This window comes from Podarcis pityusensis (genome assembly GCF_964106645.2).
Source record: "Podarcis pityusensis genome assembly, chromosome: 18".
In the NCBI taxonomy this organism is placed as follows: Eukaryota; Metazoa; Chordata; class Lepidosauria; order Squamata; family Lacertidae; genus Podarcis; species Podarcis pityusensis.
Window position 1 is genome coordinate 5,504,205 of NC_138043.1, and position 16,414 is coordinate 5,520,618.

The 16,414-nt window shown below is 48.8% G+C and overlaps 1 protein-coding gene across 1 annotated transcript in view; it reads left to right on the forward strand.

The window, feature by feature from the left end:
* Positions 1 to 16,414, forward strand: part of FBN3 (fibrillin 3) — a 173,883-nt gene that overhangs the window by 120,283 nt on the left and 37,186 nt on the right. Inside the window, 7 exon segments of the mRNA XM_080989333.1 lie at positions 2,285 to 2,410; positions 4,513 to 4,662; positions 6,618 to 6,689; positions 8,884 to 9,009; positions 11,756 to 11,881; positions 12,822 to 12,947; positions 14,262 to 14,378. Coding sequence (XP_080845459.1) covers positions 2,285 to 2,410; positions 4,513 to 4,662; positions 6,618 to 6,689; positions 8,884 to 9,009; positions 11,756 to 11,881; positions 12,822 to 12,947; positions 14,262 to 14,378 — 843 coding nt within the window.

Consider the following 16,414-nt stretch of genomic DNA (forward strand, 5'->3'; position numbering starts at 1 on the left):
CGGAACTGCTGCGGTTACATTATGGATTGTTTCATGCTGTGTTCTCTGCCGAACTTGCATGTTTTTATTTTTTATTTTTTAAAAAGGGTGGGGAATTACGTTCACATGTGGTGGGGCTGTAAACACGTCCAAGTTTTTTTTTGCAAAGGGCGCTTGCGTGGCAATTCCCGCCCCCCGCCCCCAGTTGGAATAAAATAAAGACACAGGACACCAGAATTTAAGGTTAATGGGCGAAAAATGGCCACAACTTTATTGGTTACAGGTAAGAGCAGTGTTGGCTTTAGGCATTGGTCCTATCCGACTACCCGGCAAATCCGGGAGGGGTTAACACCAACAGGGGGAACCCCCGAGATGCACATCCCTAGGCGCTCCCTGAGGGGTCACCGCTCCGGGGTGCGCGTTAGGCCCTAGCCTCCATAGGTTTCGGACGAGGCAACGCCCCCGGAATCCTTTATCGGACTACCCCTAAATATTTGGGGGAGGTCATGGTGCTCCTCCCCCCCAACTCTTTAGCATAATAATACCTCTACAGATGCCTAACCACCCAAACCAAGGAGTTGTGACGTTTTGCTACGAGGTAGGCGAAAAAACCAAATGGCTTTCAAAACAATGCCAATTAGCCAAGTGGAAAAACTCCTACCAGGCCCCTTGCGGCGACCAACCGAGGTCCATAGCAAAGTCAGAGGGAAACCTAGAGGGAGGGTGGGTAGGAAAACGCTGCTGGAACGGAGAAGGAAAGGGGCGCTCTCGGGCCGCGCCGTCCTTAAATGACCCTAGCCCCGCCCCTGCAGCCAGCCGATTGGCTGGCCCAGGCTGTGACGGGGCCCGGGGATTCCCCTGATCGCGCAAGTCTGCAGCCAGCCCCGCGTGGATGATGGTGGGCGTGAGCCCGCAACCCCCCCTGATGTCGGGAGTGGCTTTAAGGAGATAACAGAAATCACCGGGTTAAAGCTGACCAAAAGTCCAGAGGTATCCTTATTATCGATTTACGATGGGGTGGAAGGTTCGCAGGCTAGGAAGGGCTTGCTCACAAATTTATTGACAGCTGCACGAATTATGATAGCTAGGAAGTGGAAGGGGCCAGCAGAATATAAAATGGAAGAATGGTATAAAGCGTCGTGGGGTATAGCTATTAACGATAAATTAACATGTGCCGTTAAGGTAGGACGGGGAATACGCAGGAGAAAAGATTTTGAGGAGATATGGAAGGCATTTGTAGAAATTTGTACTGTTAAAACTGAAAGGGGCCATCGCAAGAGGTGCTGAAATTTTGGGAGGCTGGATAGTTACAACGGAATGGTCTCGGTTGCGGGGCGCAAGTTTTTATCCTTATTTATTTATAATAATAATAACAATTTATTATTTGTACCCCGCCCATCTGGCTGGGTTTCCCCAGCCACTCTGGGCGGCTTCCACAAAGACCAAAAATACACTAAGATTATTATGATTAAGATTATTATTATGATGATTATTACTTTGTCAAAATAAAATAATTATAATTATAATAAAAGGGTGGGGGTGCAAAGCTCCACCAGACATTGGCAGGTGACCGTCAGATGGATGGATTTCCCCCCTAAATTGATTTTTGAATTCTGAATTTATTGTTATTCACGTTTTATATTGTATTTCATGCTGTTTTTTTGTTGCATTGATTAAGTGTTTTAAATTTGTTGTTAGCCGCCCTGAGCCCTGTTTTTTGAACCGGGAAGGGCGGGGTATAAATGAAATTTTATTTATTATTTAGTATTTTTCGCTCTATAGGACACACTTTTTCCCCTCCAAAAATTAAGGGGAAATGTATGTGCGTCCTATGGAGCGAATGCAGGCTCCTTGGCTTCAGCAATAGCAACGCAAAGCCTCCGAAGCGCAGAACGAGCGCTCCCTCCACACTCCAGAGGCTACGCGTTGCTTTCGCTGAAGCCTGGAGATCGAGAGGGGTCGGTGCGCACTCTCCTGGCTTCAGGGATAGCAGCCTGAAGCCTTTGGAGCGCAGCGGGAGAGGAAGACTCTCCTGGCTTCAGCGAAAGGAACCTGAAGCCTCTGGAGCGCAGCGGGAACTTGCGCTAAGCGGGAGGAGAAATGGAAGGGGCTCCGTTTCTCCTGCCGCTTCGCTGAAGGGGCACTGAGCAGAGAGGGGGAGAATTTGTTTTTCTTGTTCTCCCCCTCTAAAACAAGGTGCGTCCTATGGTCGGGTGCGTCCTATAGAGCGAAAAATACGGTATTTAAACATCGGGACCCTCCCATTGGCTTTCTCCCTCTCACCTCTCTCTCTCTCTCTCTCCAGACATTGACGAATGTTCGGCTCACATTGGGATCTGCGGTCCGGGGACCTGTTACAACACCCTGGGGAATTACACCTGCGTTTGCCCACCAGAGTACATGCAAGTCAATGGAGGAAACAACTGCATGGGTAAGAAGGAAGGGATTGCCTACCACAGAGGGGAAGGGAGGTGGGTGGCACTGCAGTCTAAACCCCGGAGCCTCTTGGGCTTGCTGATCGGAAGGTTGGCGGTTCGAATCCCCGCGACGGGGTGAGCTCCCGTTGCTCTATCCCAGCTCCTGCCAGCCTAGCAGTTCGAAAGCACGTCAAAGTGCAAGTAGATCAATAGGTACCACTGCGGCGGGAAGGTAAACGGCGTTTCCGTGCGCTCTGGGGCTGCAGGGAAAAGGGAGCTCAGAGCTAGGGAAATGGGACGCAGCGCTTAAAAGAATTGAGGACTCGGTCGCAAGGACGTCCGGAGACCCTATCGGGCTAAGGGGCATTCACGTTTGGGTTTATAAATCATTTAATGTGTCAAGAGGAATGGATGTCATTAATATTGCAGTTACAGTGGTACCTCGGGTTAAGAACTTAATTCGTTCCGGAGGTCCGTACTTAACCTGAAACTGTTCTTAACCTGAAGCACCACTTTAGCTAATGGGGCCTCCTGCTGCCACCGCACGGCCAGAGCCCGATTTCTGTTCTCATCCTGAAGCAAAGTTCTTAACCTGAAGCACTATTTCTGGGTTAGCGGAGTCTGTAACCTGAAGCATCTGTAACCCGAGGTACCGCCGTATTGTGTAAGGGATTGTTATTTTGACTAGAATGTAATTGAGATGAATTGAGATTTTGGATAGCAGAAATGCAATAAATCATCAAACCATCAATTCTAGTGTGGGGGAGGGTCACCTAAATTATATAATTTGGCAGCTGAATGATTGGGATTAGTAATTGTGGAAATGATGACATTCCAGACAGGAGTGCCTGGCGTGCTCTGGTCCATGGGGTCACGAAGCGTCGGCCACGACTAAACAACAACAATTGTATTCTAATTTGACATTGTTATAATGAGGCTACCATTGGATTGTTGTAATTGAAAACTAATAAAAATTATTGTCAAAGGGGGAGGGCATTCACTTAGTCCATCATCCCGATGAAAATCAGTAGGATTTAGGGAAGCAAGGGGATTGTCGCGGAGCTTGTGGGAGAGAGTTCCGCAGGTCAACTAGGCGCAGGAGCCAACTTCAGGGGGCTGTGGTCGCTTTGTTGTTGTTGTTGAGTCGTTTAGTCGTGTCCGACTCTTTGTGACCCCCTGGACCAGAGCACTCCAGGCACTCCTGTCTTCCACTGCCTCCCGCAGTTTGGTCAAACTCATGCTGGTAGCTTCGCGAACACTATCCAACCATCTCGTCCTCTGTTGTCCCCTTCTCCTTGCGCCCTCCATCTTTCCCAACATCAGGGTGTTTTCCAGAGAGTCTTCTCTTCCCATGAGGTGGCCAAAGTATCGGAGCCTCAGCTTCAGGATCTGTCCTTCCAGTGAGCACTCAGGGCTGATTTCCTTCAGAATGGATAGGTTTGATCTTCTTGCAGTCCATGGGACTCTCAAGAGTCTCCTCCAGCACCAGAATTCAAAAGCATCCATTCTTCGGCGATCAGCCTTCTTTATGGTCCAGCTCTCACTTCCATACATCACATTGTGGTTGCTTGGGCATCCACAATGATGTGATTGCGGGGGCTAAGCACCCACAAAGTCAATAAGAGACAGGCAGCCTCTGCAGTGCTGCCTCAGAGAGGAAAGCGGTTCAACTCTGCAACCAGACAGCGAGGCATCCTTTTTCAGAGGGGGGGCGGCTCGGATGCCGAGGCGAGAGTCTCCCTGCTTCCGGGTCTGAGATCATATCCGTGGAAAAGGGCTGGCTGTGGAGAGAAGGAGGGAGAGAAGGTGCCACCACAATGCAGACTTGCACCAGCCTGAACGAGTCTTTGATGAGCCAGTGTGGTGTAGTGGTTAAGAGCGGTAGTCTCGTAATCTGGTGAACCGGGTTCGATTCCCCGCTCCTCCACATGCAGCTGCTGGGTGACCTTGGGCCAGTCACACTTCTCTGAAGTCTCTCAGCCTCACTCACCTCACAGAGTGTTTGTTGTGGGGGAGGAAGGGAAAGGAGAATGTTAGCCGCTTTGAGACTCCTTAAAGGGAGTGAAAGGCGGGATATCAAATCCAAACTCTTCTTCTTCTTCTTCCGCCTCTCCAGATATGAGGAAAAGCCTCTGCTACCGGAACTACAATGACACCTGCGAGAACGAGCTGTCTTTCAACATGACCAAGAAGATGTGCTGCTGTTCGTACAACATCGGGAAGGCCTGGAACAAGCCGTGCGAGCCCTGCCCCACCCCAGCCAGCTGTAAGCCAGCAGCCCCACACAACATGTTCTCGAAAACCACGCACCGAGTTTCCCGTGGCTTCCCCGGTCACCGAAATCTCCCGTAACGTGTTGCTTAGAGTTACCGGTCATCTCTCACACCTAGCACTGCAAGAAGTACCTTTGTCCTTGCAGCTAGTCGCAGCGGGGAGACATGGATAATCCATTGGGGGACAGGGGGCGGGCAGGTGTGAGGGACTCCCTGGTCCTGAATGGGGTGACTGTGCCCCTGAAGGACCAGGTGTGCAGCCTGGGAGTCATTTTGGACTCACAGCTGTCCATGGAGGCGCAGGTCAGTTCTGTGTCCAGGGCAGCTGTTTACCAGCTCCATCTGATACGCAGGCTGAGACCCTACCTGCCTGTAGACTGTCTCGCCAGAGTGGTGCATGCTCTGGTTATCTCCCGCTTGGACTACTGCCATGCGCTCTATGTGGGGCTACCTTTGAAGGTGACCCGGAAACTGCAATTAATCCAGAATGCGGCAGCTAGACTGGTGACTGGGAGTGGACCACATAACACCGGTCCTGAGAGATCTGCATTGGCTCCCAGTACGTTTCCAAGCACAATTCAAAGTGTTGGTGCTGACCTTTAAAGCCCTAAGCGGCCTCGGCCCAGTAGACCTGAAGGAGCGTGTCCACCCCCATCGTTCAGCCACTGAGGTCCAGCTCCAAGGGCCTTCTGGTGGTTCCCTCCCTGCGAGAAGTGAGGTTACAGGGAACCAGACACTACCGAGAAGGCCCTCTGCCTGTAACTTGGCTTCTCGCAATGAGGGAACTGCCAGAAGGCCCTCGGTGCTGGACCTCAGTGTCCGGATAGAACCATGTGGGATAGTCCAAGCAGGAGATAACCAGAGCATGCACCACTCTGGTGAGACAGTCTGCGGGCAGATAGGGTCTCAGCCTACATACCAAATGGAGCTGGTAGACAGCCGCCCTGGACACAGAATTAACCTGTGCCTCCATGGACAGCTGTGAGTCCAAAATGACTCCCAGGCTGCACACCTAGTCCTTCAGGGGCACAGTCACCCCATTCAGGACCAGGGAATCATCGACACCTGCCCGCCTCCTGTCCCCCAAAAACAGTACTTCTGTCTTGTCAGGATTCAACCTCAATCTGTTAGCTGCCATCCATCCTCCAACGGCCTCCAGACACTCACACAGGACCTTCACCGCCTTCACTGGTTCTGATTTGAAAGAGAGATAGAGCTGGATATCATCCGCTTGTTGGGATACTGCCAGGGAGACAAAGTCCATCATGGCCCCAAGCCGTCTGCCGGACGATCCATCGATCTCCCGTAGGCACGCAGTATCAGCAATTAGCGACATGAGTTTCTAGAAGATTTCTTGCCATATTCCAGAGCTCATGCACACTCTATCAGCAGATAATGCACAGCCAAAAGTTGCACTCAGGAGAGCATTATTTACAAGTTTATTCAGCGTTGATCAGAACACAGAAAAACATGGCTGCCTGCTTTAGCGTCTACGACACAGAGAGAAAACGAAAGCAACAGAAAACATAAACATCCTGTGAACAGGAAATACGCAGACTCTGTGACTCACAGCCTGCTCCCTTTTAAGGTGGAACGGAAATATCCTAACATCCTCCCCCTTTCCGTGTAACCTGTAGTACCTGTGGTTCAACCCAATTGCAACCTTTGTACATAGGTGGAACGGAAATATCCTAACACCGCATACTGATGGATACCCAGCCCAAACCCCCTGATGATCTCTCCCAGGGGCTGCATGTAGATGTTAAAAAGCATGGGGGAGAGGACGGAACCCCGAGGCACCCCACAAGTGAGGGCCCAGGGGTCTGAACACTCATCCCCCGCCACCACTTTCTGAACACGGCCCAAGGGGAAGGAGCGGAACCACCGTATGACAGTGTAATGTAATGAGGTATATGAGCAAATCTTTCTTTACTGCTTCCTCTTGCAGCTGAATACCAGATCCTATGTGGCAATCAGGCTCCTGGATTCATCATTGATATTCACACTGGGAAACCCATTGGTAAGTCAACCCCAAACCCCAGCCTCCTCTGTTCATATCTTCTGCTGATAACATTCCCCCTTTGGGCTTTTCAAGGTGCAACTCTTGTCTAGTAGGAAAAGGAGATCTTGCGTCATCAACTCTCGAAAAGTGTGCTTTTGCAGGGGGGAAAGTCAAAGGCAATACCTTTTTTTATAAAAAAAATATTATTATTTTCAGTAAATAAGCATAATACAAAAGGATTAACAGTAACAAAAACAAACAAAAGATAAAACCAAAAAAAATTAGAATAAAGGAAAAAAATAAAAACATACAATACAGTTAATTACAATTAAGTACCATCCATCTTCATAAACATAGTATTTGACTTGCTCGAGTCACTTCCGTCTGAATTTCTTAGTAATTATCTGTAGCAGTTTCCAATATCAATATTTCGAAAAACCAAATCACAGTCATAATCATATTACATCACTTTCCATATCGTGCATTTTCTTATTTATAAATTTAATCCCAATTTAATCCTAGGCCTAATTGATTCTTTCAAGTGGTTACATATCTTTAATATTCAATAATATTTATTGAAATAGTCTTTAAATTTCTTCTAATCTTCTTGATAAGTCAAAGGCAATATCAGGAATTAATGTCTCAATGAAACGTTCCAGGATATTTGCTCCTGATTCTCAAGAAACCCGGTTTTCTGATTCTCTTTTCCAACTGACGCATAATATTTCATGGCTGCTGAGTAAACTCAAACCTTACTGGGCTGCCAGTGCAATGGCAGAGGCTTGACTGGGACGCTTAAAGCCCGATACACAGGAGACGGATTGAAGAAAAGGAAATACAGTGGTCCCTTGGTTCTCAAACTTAATCTGTTCCGGAAGCCCGTTCCAAAACCAAAGCGTTCCAAAACCAAGGCGTACTTTCCCATAGAAAGCAATGCAAAACGGATTAATCCGTTCCAGACTTTTAAAAACGACCCCTAAAACAGCAATTGAACATGAATTTTGCTATCTAACGAGACCACTGATCCATAAAATGAAAGCAACATTGTACTGTACTACAAAATAAATAAGACAATATTGTAGACGGTGAAAATTATTATTTTTTTTTTCTTACCTGCATTGATGATAGTCATTGTTTGGATTTTATCCATTTTATCCATTTCCACAGTCACACAATCAATCACTCAATCAATCAGTAGCTGCACTGGGTTCCACACAGTCACAAAAACAAATGAACTGAAAATGCCACAAAAACGTAAAATAAATAGCAAAAACAAAAGCGCCAAACTTAATCCGTCCTGGAGGTCCGTTTGACTTCCGAAATGTTCAAAAACCAAGGCGTGGCTTCTGATTGGCGCAGGCGCCCCGGAAACAATAGCCGACAGTCGCATCGGACCTTCAGCTTCTGAAAAGCGTTTGAAAACCGGAACATTTTCTTCCGGGTTTTCGGCGTTTGGGTACCAAGGTGTTTGAGAACCAAGGTACCACTGTATGAATTTTCTCTGCCCTGTAGTTTGACCAATTGTGACTAGTTGGAGTCAAAGATCTAAAAAAAGAAGAAGTGTAGATTCGCACCCTCTGACCAGCTTCTGTCATCATCAATCTTTATTACGGTCCAGAGACCCAACAAATCGTTACAAAGCAATACACAATTCAGACAGCCTACCTCCAGGTTAAACAAGCATTTTGTTCAGAATATAGGGATCATTGGTTCTTGCAACCACCGATAAAAACTTTGCCACCTTCTAATGTTCTGGCGTTTGTCCGGTCTTCCAATAGGAACCTGACATAGTGAGCCTCTGATTTTCCCGAGAAAGATACCAGCAAGGGTAATATCAGTTCAGCCCTGGCTTGCTCATATTTTGCACAGTGCAACAAAATATGTTTTATGGAATCAATGTCTTAAGCACGCGAGCAAAGTCTGTCCTGGTAGGGAACTCCTCTCAACCTGCCATCCAACACTGCAGAAGGAAAGACGTTTAGTCTGGCTTTGGTGAAAAGCCTTTGATAATTTGGTACTGTCGGGTTTTTAATGTAAGAGACCAGCTTCTCTTTTGATTTGAAATGTTTGTTTGGGGCTTCTCAGAAGTACGTAAGGGCAAGAAATGGCGGGAGGGGGTGAACGCTGGACCGCAATGGCGCCTGCCTGAGATGGGCCATAACTGCGGTCCGGCACGCTCTGGCTGGGGGAAAAAGCACTGCCTTTCCCGCAGATATCGACGAATGCAGCGAGATCCCCGCCATCTGCACCAACGGAGTCTGCATCAACCAAATCGGCAGCTTCCGTTGCGAGTGCCCCATCGGTTTCAGCTACAACAACATCCTGCTCATCTGCGAAGGTAGGGGCTCAGAGAACGAGACCTATGGGGCTAGGTAGATAGATAATTTATTATTGACGGAGACCAGCTTATAAAACACACTTGAGGGTACAGTTCCAGAAGCAAAACAGACAATTAAAACAACATACAGTTGGTACCTCAGGTTAAGTACTTAATTCGTTCCGGAGGTCCGTTCTTAACCTGAAACTGTTCTTAACCTGAAGCACCACTTTAGCTAATGGGAACTCCCGCTGCCGCCGCGCCGCCGGAGCACGATTTCTGTTCTCATCCTGAAGCAAAGTTCTTAACTCGAGGTACTATTTCTGGGTTAGCGGAGTCTGTAAGCTGAAGCGTATGTAACCTGAGGTAAAATTGTACAACAATAAATTTAAAATTTATAAGTGCGATGAGCGTATGGACACTTAAAACTTTGAGAGTTGGGGGGTTTTCTTAACAAACTACCGTATTTTTTGCTCTATAAGACTCACTTTTCCCCTCCTAAAAAGTAAGGGGAAATGTGTGTGCGTCTTATGGAGCGAATGCAGGCTGCGCAGCTATCCCAGAAGCCAGAACAGCAAGAGGGATTGCTGCTTTCGCTGCGCAGCGATCCCTCTTGCTGCTCTGGCTTCTGAGATTCAGAATATTTTTTTTCTTGTTTTCCTCCTCCAAAAACGAGGTGCGTCTTATGGTCTGGTGCGTCTTATAGAGCGAAAAATAGTAGTTTGAGTCAGGAGATGGTCTGCACCTACAGATCTGTGCACAGAATCTAGCAACCATCCGGGTCATCTTCTGATCTTTGCCTAACAGGAAAAGGTCAAATTTTTGCTTTTCCGGGAGGTCAGCGAGCCTCACCGGTAGGGGATCAATGGTATCACTGCATGCCTCTTCATAAAAGGAACATCTAAAGAATAAGTGCTCTGGGCTTCCTATCTCCAGGGGCTGGGTGGATCTGCACTGGTGGAAGAAGGGGCTGCGGAGGGGGCAGCCTGCCCCAGGTGCCATCAATGAGGGGGTGACAAAATGCAACTTGGGGCTGCCTGTGGAACTAAGCGTCCCCTTCCCAGCAACTGGCCAGGCTCTCCCTGCCCGTCCAGTCCACGTCCTGCCTTTGGGGGAACCCTGCCTTGCCTCATGAACAGCAGCACAGCTTTGAGCGCGGCTGCACACACACACACACACACACACACACACATGGCCAACATTTGGTACGCTGTCCGCCCGTGACTCCCAAGCCTACCCCATGTTAGAGGGGTTTTTCCCGTCTGATGGCAGAGGACAGAACCACGACACCACAAGACCCATGTAAAACACTCAAACAAAGGTTTTATTAAAGGTAAAGGGACCCCTGACCATTAGGTCCAGTCGTGGCCGACTCTGGGGTTGCGGCGCTCATCTCGCTTTACTGGCCGAGGGAGCCGACGTACAGCTTCCGGGTCATGTGGCCAGCAGGACTAAGCCGCTTCTGGCAAACTAGAGCAGCGCACGGAAACGCCGTTTACCTTCCCGCCGGAGCGGTACCTATTTATCTCCTTGCACTTTGAAGTGCTTTCGAAGTGCTAGGTTCGCAGGGGCAGGGACCGAGCAACGGGAGTTCACCCCATCGCGGGGATTTGAACCGCCGACCTTCTGATCGGCAAGTCCTAGGCTCTGTGGTTTAACCCACAGCGCCACCCGCATCCCTAAGGTTTTATTACAGCTATACAAATACAAAAAACACAAAGCATGTGGGTATTCTCTCTCTGCAGGCTAATTCAAACTGCAACTTCTCCTTTTGTAGTCATCACCAGCCTAGAAAACCACTCCCACAACTCGCAGAAACAGTTCTTAAAGTTACAATCATATTTTCTGTTTCTTTGCAAAATGACTCCTAACTGTTGGGATACTGCCAGGGAGACAAAGTCCATCATGGCCCCCAAGCCGCCTCCAGACGTCCATCGATCTCCCGTAAACACGCAGTATCAGCAATTAGCGACACGAGCTCCAGAAATAGCTTGCCACATTTCAGAGCTTATGCACGCTCTATCAGCAGAATTCACACAGCGAAAGATGCACGCAGGAGAGCATTATTTACAAGTTTATGCAGCGTTGGTCAAAACAAAGAAAAAACATGACTGCCTGCTTCAGTGTCTCAGACACACAGAGAGAGAAACGAAAGCATAGACACAACAGAAACATCCTGTGAACAGGAAATACGCAGGCTGTGACACAAACATCATGCTCCCTTTTAAGGTGGAACGGAAATATCCTAACACTAACACCCCGAGCCATCGGGGGAAGGCGAGGAGCTGCACCGCTTTGCCGGCAGCCTTAGCCCCTTCTTTTTGACAGCTCAGGGGAAGGCTTGGGAGTCACAGACAGGGGGCGCACTGTTGCCCCCGCACTCCCGGGCTGCTGGAGGACGGCAGGACATGGCTTTCTTTGACAGAGGGAGGGAGGAAGAGAGGAGAAGGCGAGATCTTCATCGGATAGCTGCCTGCACGGCTTTCTTTGACATGGGTTGGAGGGAGGGAGGGGGGATTTCAATGTGGGAGGGGTTGACAAAAATTATTTCCACGCTGGGTACCACCTAACCTTGCTACGCCACTGTGTATTCGATTGATGGCTTGCTGGCTCCCCAGTTTGCAGGGTGGGGGACAGACGTGGCAGAAAGGGCTGCTTGGAGCATGAAGGCACTGTGACTGCGCATGTGCTGGTGAGCACATTGCCCGGAAGAGGGCATGCCCCAGACAAGCGGGATGAATCATGTGTTGCTTCCGATCCCCTGCAGACATCGACGAGTGCAGCAGCGGCGAGAACCTCTGCCAGAGAAACGCCGATTGCCTCAACAGCCCGGGAAGTTACCGGTGCGAGTGCTCTTCCGGATACAAGCTGTCGCCCAGCGGAGCCTGCGTGGGTAAGTCGGGAGGCGCTGCTTTGCACCCCGGACCCGGGTGTGGGGAGCTTCACTTGGGGTCGTCGAACAGCCACCTTCCCTTTAACTCCAGGCCTGTGCGATCTCCCTGGAAGGAGAGAAAAGGAGGCAGAGAGAAGCCTATCAGGGGCTGGACTGAGGAGGAATGGTGGAGAATTCCACCAGAGAAGAGGGAGACAGTATAGATTTAGAACAGCGGTTTGCAGAAGGGCACTGTTCAGAGGCTGCAGAGGGGAAGAAGAAGAAGAGTTTGGATTTGATATCCCGCTTTATCACTACCCAAAGGAGTCTCTAACACTACCCGAAGGAGGCGGCTAACATTCTCCTTTCCCTTCCTCCCCCACAACAAACACTCTGTGAGGTGAGTGGGGCTGAGAGACTTCAAAGAAGTGTGACTAGCCCAAGGTGGGCAGCTGCATGTGGAGGAGCGGAGACGTGAGCCCAATTCCCCAGAACTCATGCTGGTAGCTTCGAGAACACTATCCAACCATCTCATCCTCTGTCATCCCCTTCTCCTTGTGCCCTCCATCTTTCCCAACATCAGGGTCTTTTCCAGGGAGTCTTCTCTTCTCATGAGGTGGCCAAAGTCTTGGAGCCTCAGCTTCAGGATCTGTCCTTCCAGTGAGCGCTCAGGGCTGATTTCCTTCAGAATGGAGAGGTTTGATCTTCTTGCAGTCCATGGGACTCTCAAGAGTCTCCTCCAGCACCAGAATTCAAAAGCATCAATTCTTTGGCGATCAGCCTTCTTTATGGTCCAGCGTTCACTTCCATACATCACTACTGCTGTTAGGATCGTCCTACACGAGAGTAGGACGACCCTAACAGCAGGTTGCCCTCTGCTTTCCAGAGAGGTCGTACCTGAGATGCTGGCTTCTCTCAGTCACTCACCTGGGCTGTCTGTTTCCTGCCCTTGTTTCCCCAGGCCGCAATGAGTGCCAGGAGATCCCCAATGTCTGTAGCCACGGCGACTGCGTGGACACGGAAGGGAGCTACCTCTGTATCTGCTTCAACGGGTTCAAAGCCACTGGGGACCTGACCATGTGCATGGGTGAGTAGAGATCTTTGGGCAGAAGGAATCCTCTTCTCCCTCTGGCTTGTCTTCATGCTGCCGATTTTGCAGTTGAGCAGGGGAACTCACTGCCACATGACGGCCACCAGTTTGGATGGCTTTGAAAGAAAAAAAAGAAAATGAATTGGGCGGAAAATGTGTAAAGAAAAGAAGAAGATTGGCAGAAGAAATTATTGAACTATGCAGGGCAAATTGTTACCAAAAAAGGGGGCAATTGTTTAAAGCATATTTTTAAAGCTTTGTGTACAGATTTGTTTCCCTACTATAACTTTTAAAAGTCACTTGTAATAAGATGAAGAAGGTTTTAAAATTGGATTGTTAAGTATATAAGGTTTTATGGACGTGCATTAACAAGTATATTATAATGGAACCAAGAGGGGGAATGGAGGGAAGTTGATCAAAATTTATGGTTTGATTTGGTTATGGGTGGTTTTTTTTGGTATTGTTATTTTTGGAAGATCAATAAATTGTTATCAATTGTATCTCAAGCCATTTGCCCATGTTGCCATGCAACCAGTCCATGCAAAATGTAGGCACCCTATATAGAAACTTGCTTTAACATGGAATAGGTGCAAACATATGATGCAAACGACTAATAATTATAAATAGAAGAATGTAGGCACCCTATATATAGAAAGAAGCAAACCAGTGATATTTTAGGGAGCAGGCAAGCAGGCGGGGCCCATGACTTACATCCTAGGAGCCTACACAACACAAAACACTGTTGCTGGATGTAGGTTTTATTTTATTTGTTTTTTATCTTATATTTTGGAAATGTACATCCAGTGTTTTCTTTTCCTTGAATTTTTTTGGGGGCCCCCAAGAGAGTGGGGCCCTAAGCTATAGCTTGTTTAGCTTATACATAAATCCGGCACTATCAGAAGGTCGGCGGTTCGAATCCCTGTGACAGGGTGAGCTCCCATTGCTCGGTCCCTGCTCCTGCCAACCTAGCAGTTCGAAAGCACGTCAAAGTGCAAGTAGATAAATAGGTACCGCTCCGGCGGGAAGGTAAACGGCTGCTCTGGTTCGCCAGAAGCGGCTTAGTCCTGCTGGCCACATGACCTGGAAACTGTATGCCGGCTCCCTCGGCCTGTAAAGCGAGATGAGCGCTGCAACCCGAGTCGGTCACGACTGGACCTAATGGTCAGGGGTTCCTTTACCTTTTAAATCCGGCACTGGCTGTATACAATGCAGGGTTAATCATTCTGGGCTGTCATTAGGATCGCTTCCGAGGCTCTGAAGTGCATCAATCAACGTCACATCAATCCCCTCTCATTGTTTTTGCATCCACAGACATCGACGAGTGCGACCGCCAGCCCTGCGGGAACGGGACATGCAAAAACACCGTCGGCTCCTACAATTGCCTCTGCTTCCCCGGGTTTGAGCTAACCCACAACAACGACTGCATGGGTAAGAGCAAGGGCAGGGACCCGAGGACCGAGTGTGGCCCTCCAAGCCTTTCCGCCTGGCCCTCGGGACTCTCCACTGGCCACACCCCCTTCCCTAAGCCACACCCCTCCCTGATCCAGGTTTACATCCTCCTTGGGCGTTCTCTCCTGGAATAGAGTCACAGAATCATAGGCCTGTAGAGTTATAAACTCATTGAATTGTAGAGTTGGAAGGGACCCCAAGGGTCATCCAGACCAACCCCCTACGATGCGGGAATCTCAGCTAAAGCATCCAGGACAGGTGGCCATCCTACCGCTGCTTAAAAACCTCCCAGGAAGAAGAGTCCACAAACTCCCGAGGGAAACAGTTCCATAAAATTGGAAGGGATCCATAGGGTCATCCAGTCTGACCCTCTTTAATGCAGGAATCAATAATAATAATTTATTACTTGTACCCCTTCCATATAACTGGGTTGCCCCAGCTGCTCTGGGAGCCTTGCAGCAAAACATAAAAGAACACAACAAAACCTCAGGCATTAAAAGCTTCCCTATACAGATGTCTTTGGAAATTTGTATTATTCTTTATCTGCTTGACATCTGATGGGAGGGTGTTCCACCAAGGGAGGGTGCCACCACCGAGAAGGCCCTCTGCCTGGTTCCCTGTAACCTCACTTCTGGCAGTGAGGGAACCGCCAGAAGACCCTTGGAGCTGGACCTCAGTGTCAGCGCTGGACGATGGGAGTGAAGACACTCCTTCAGGTCTACTGGGCCGAGGCCATTTACGGATTTAAAGGTCAGCACCAGCACTTTGAATTGTGCTCAGAAACATACTGGGAGCCAGCATAGATCCTTTAGGACCAGTGTTACATGGTCCCGGCGGCCACTCCAAGTCACCAGTTTATCAGCTGCAATCGGGATTAGCTGTAGTTTCCAAGTCACCTTCAAAGGCATCACTCGAAAGCAGGTCAGTGCAAGTAGATAAATAGGTACCACTGTGGCGGGAAGGTAAACGTTGTTTCCGTGCGCTCTGGTTTCCGTCACGGTGTCCTGTTGCGCCAGAAGTGGTTTAGTCCTGCCGGCCGCATGAACCGGAAAGCTGTCTGTGGACAAACACCAGCTCCCTCGGCCTGAAAACAGAGATGAGCGCCGCAACCCCATAGTTAGACTGGACTTGACTGTCCAGGGGTCCTTTACCTTTACCTTTGATGATGATGATGATGATGATGATGATGATGATAACAACTAGGACTAGCCGCCTCAGAAACAGTTTCTATCCAAATGCAATTTTGGTTTTAAACGCAGTGCAAGGTAGTCTCTATGGGAGTATATTGTATTATGGGGTATCAGAGTTTTTAGGGGTTAACCAGGCTGGGATAGCAGGCTTGTTGGTTTTTGAATGTCTGATGTAGATTTTTTTCAATTTCGTTGTTCTGTATGGGACAATGACAATAAAGATGATAATAATAATAATAATAATAATAATAATAATAATAATAATATCCTGCCCATCTGCCTGGGGTTCCCCCAACCACTATGGGTGGCTTCCAATATCTATAAAAACATAATAAAACATGACACATTAGAAAGCTTCCCCGTTCAGGGCTGCCTTCCAATGTCTTCTAAAACGAATGAATCAAAGCTAATGTGATTCCAAACTCCCAGAATGCCTCTGGATGGAGGATGCCGAGATTTGTGTAGAAACCAGGTAGGTTTTTCCATCAATCCCTTCCACCTTTGCCTCTGTCCTCACCCGCCCCAGCTCACGGCCCTCGGGAGGATATGTCAGCCCTTGGGTTGCGAACCATGGCTGTCAACCGTCCCTTATTTGGCGGGAAAGTCCCTTATCCCAGCGCTGTGTCCTGCTGCTGTCCCTTATTGATGATGTCCCTTAAATTTCCCGGGTTTCAAAGGAAGCAGCTCCTCTTCCTCCCTCCCTGCCGGCCAGGGAGGAGGGAGGCTCCAACTGCGTTGCTTGGCTGCGTTGCTCACCCAATAAGGAGTCTAAGAACGACTGGGGGTGGAGCTTGCATGCCTTGTGCCGATCAAATCGGCTGCGCT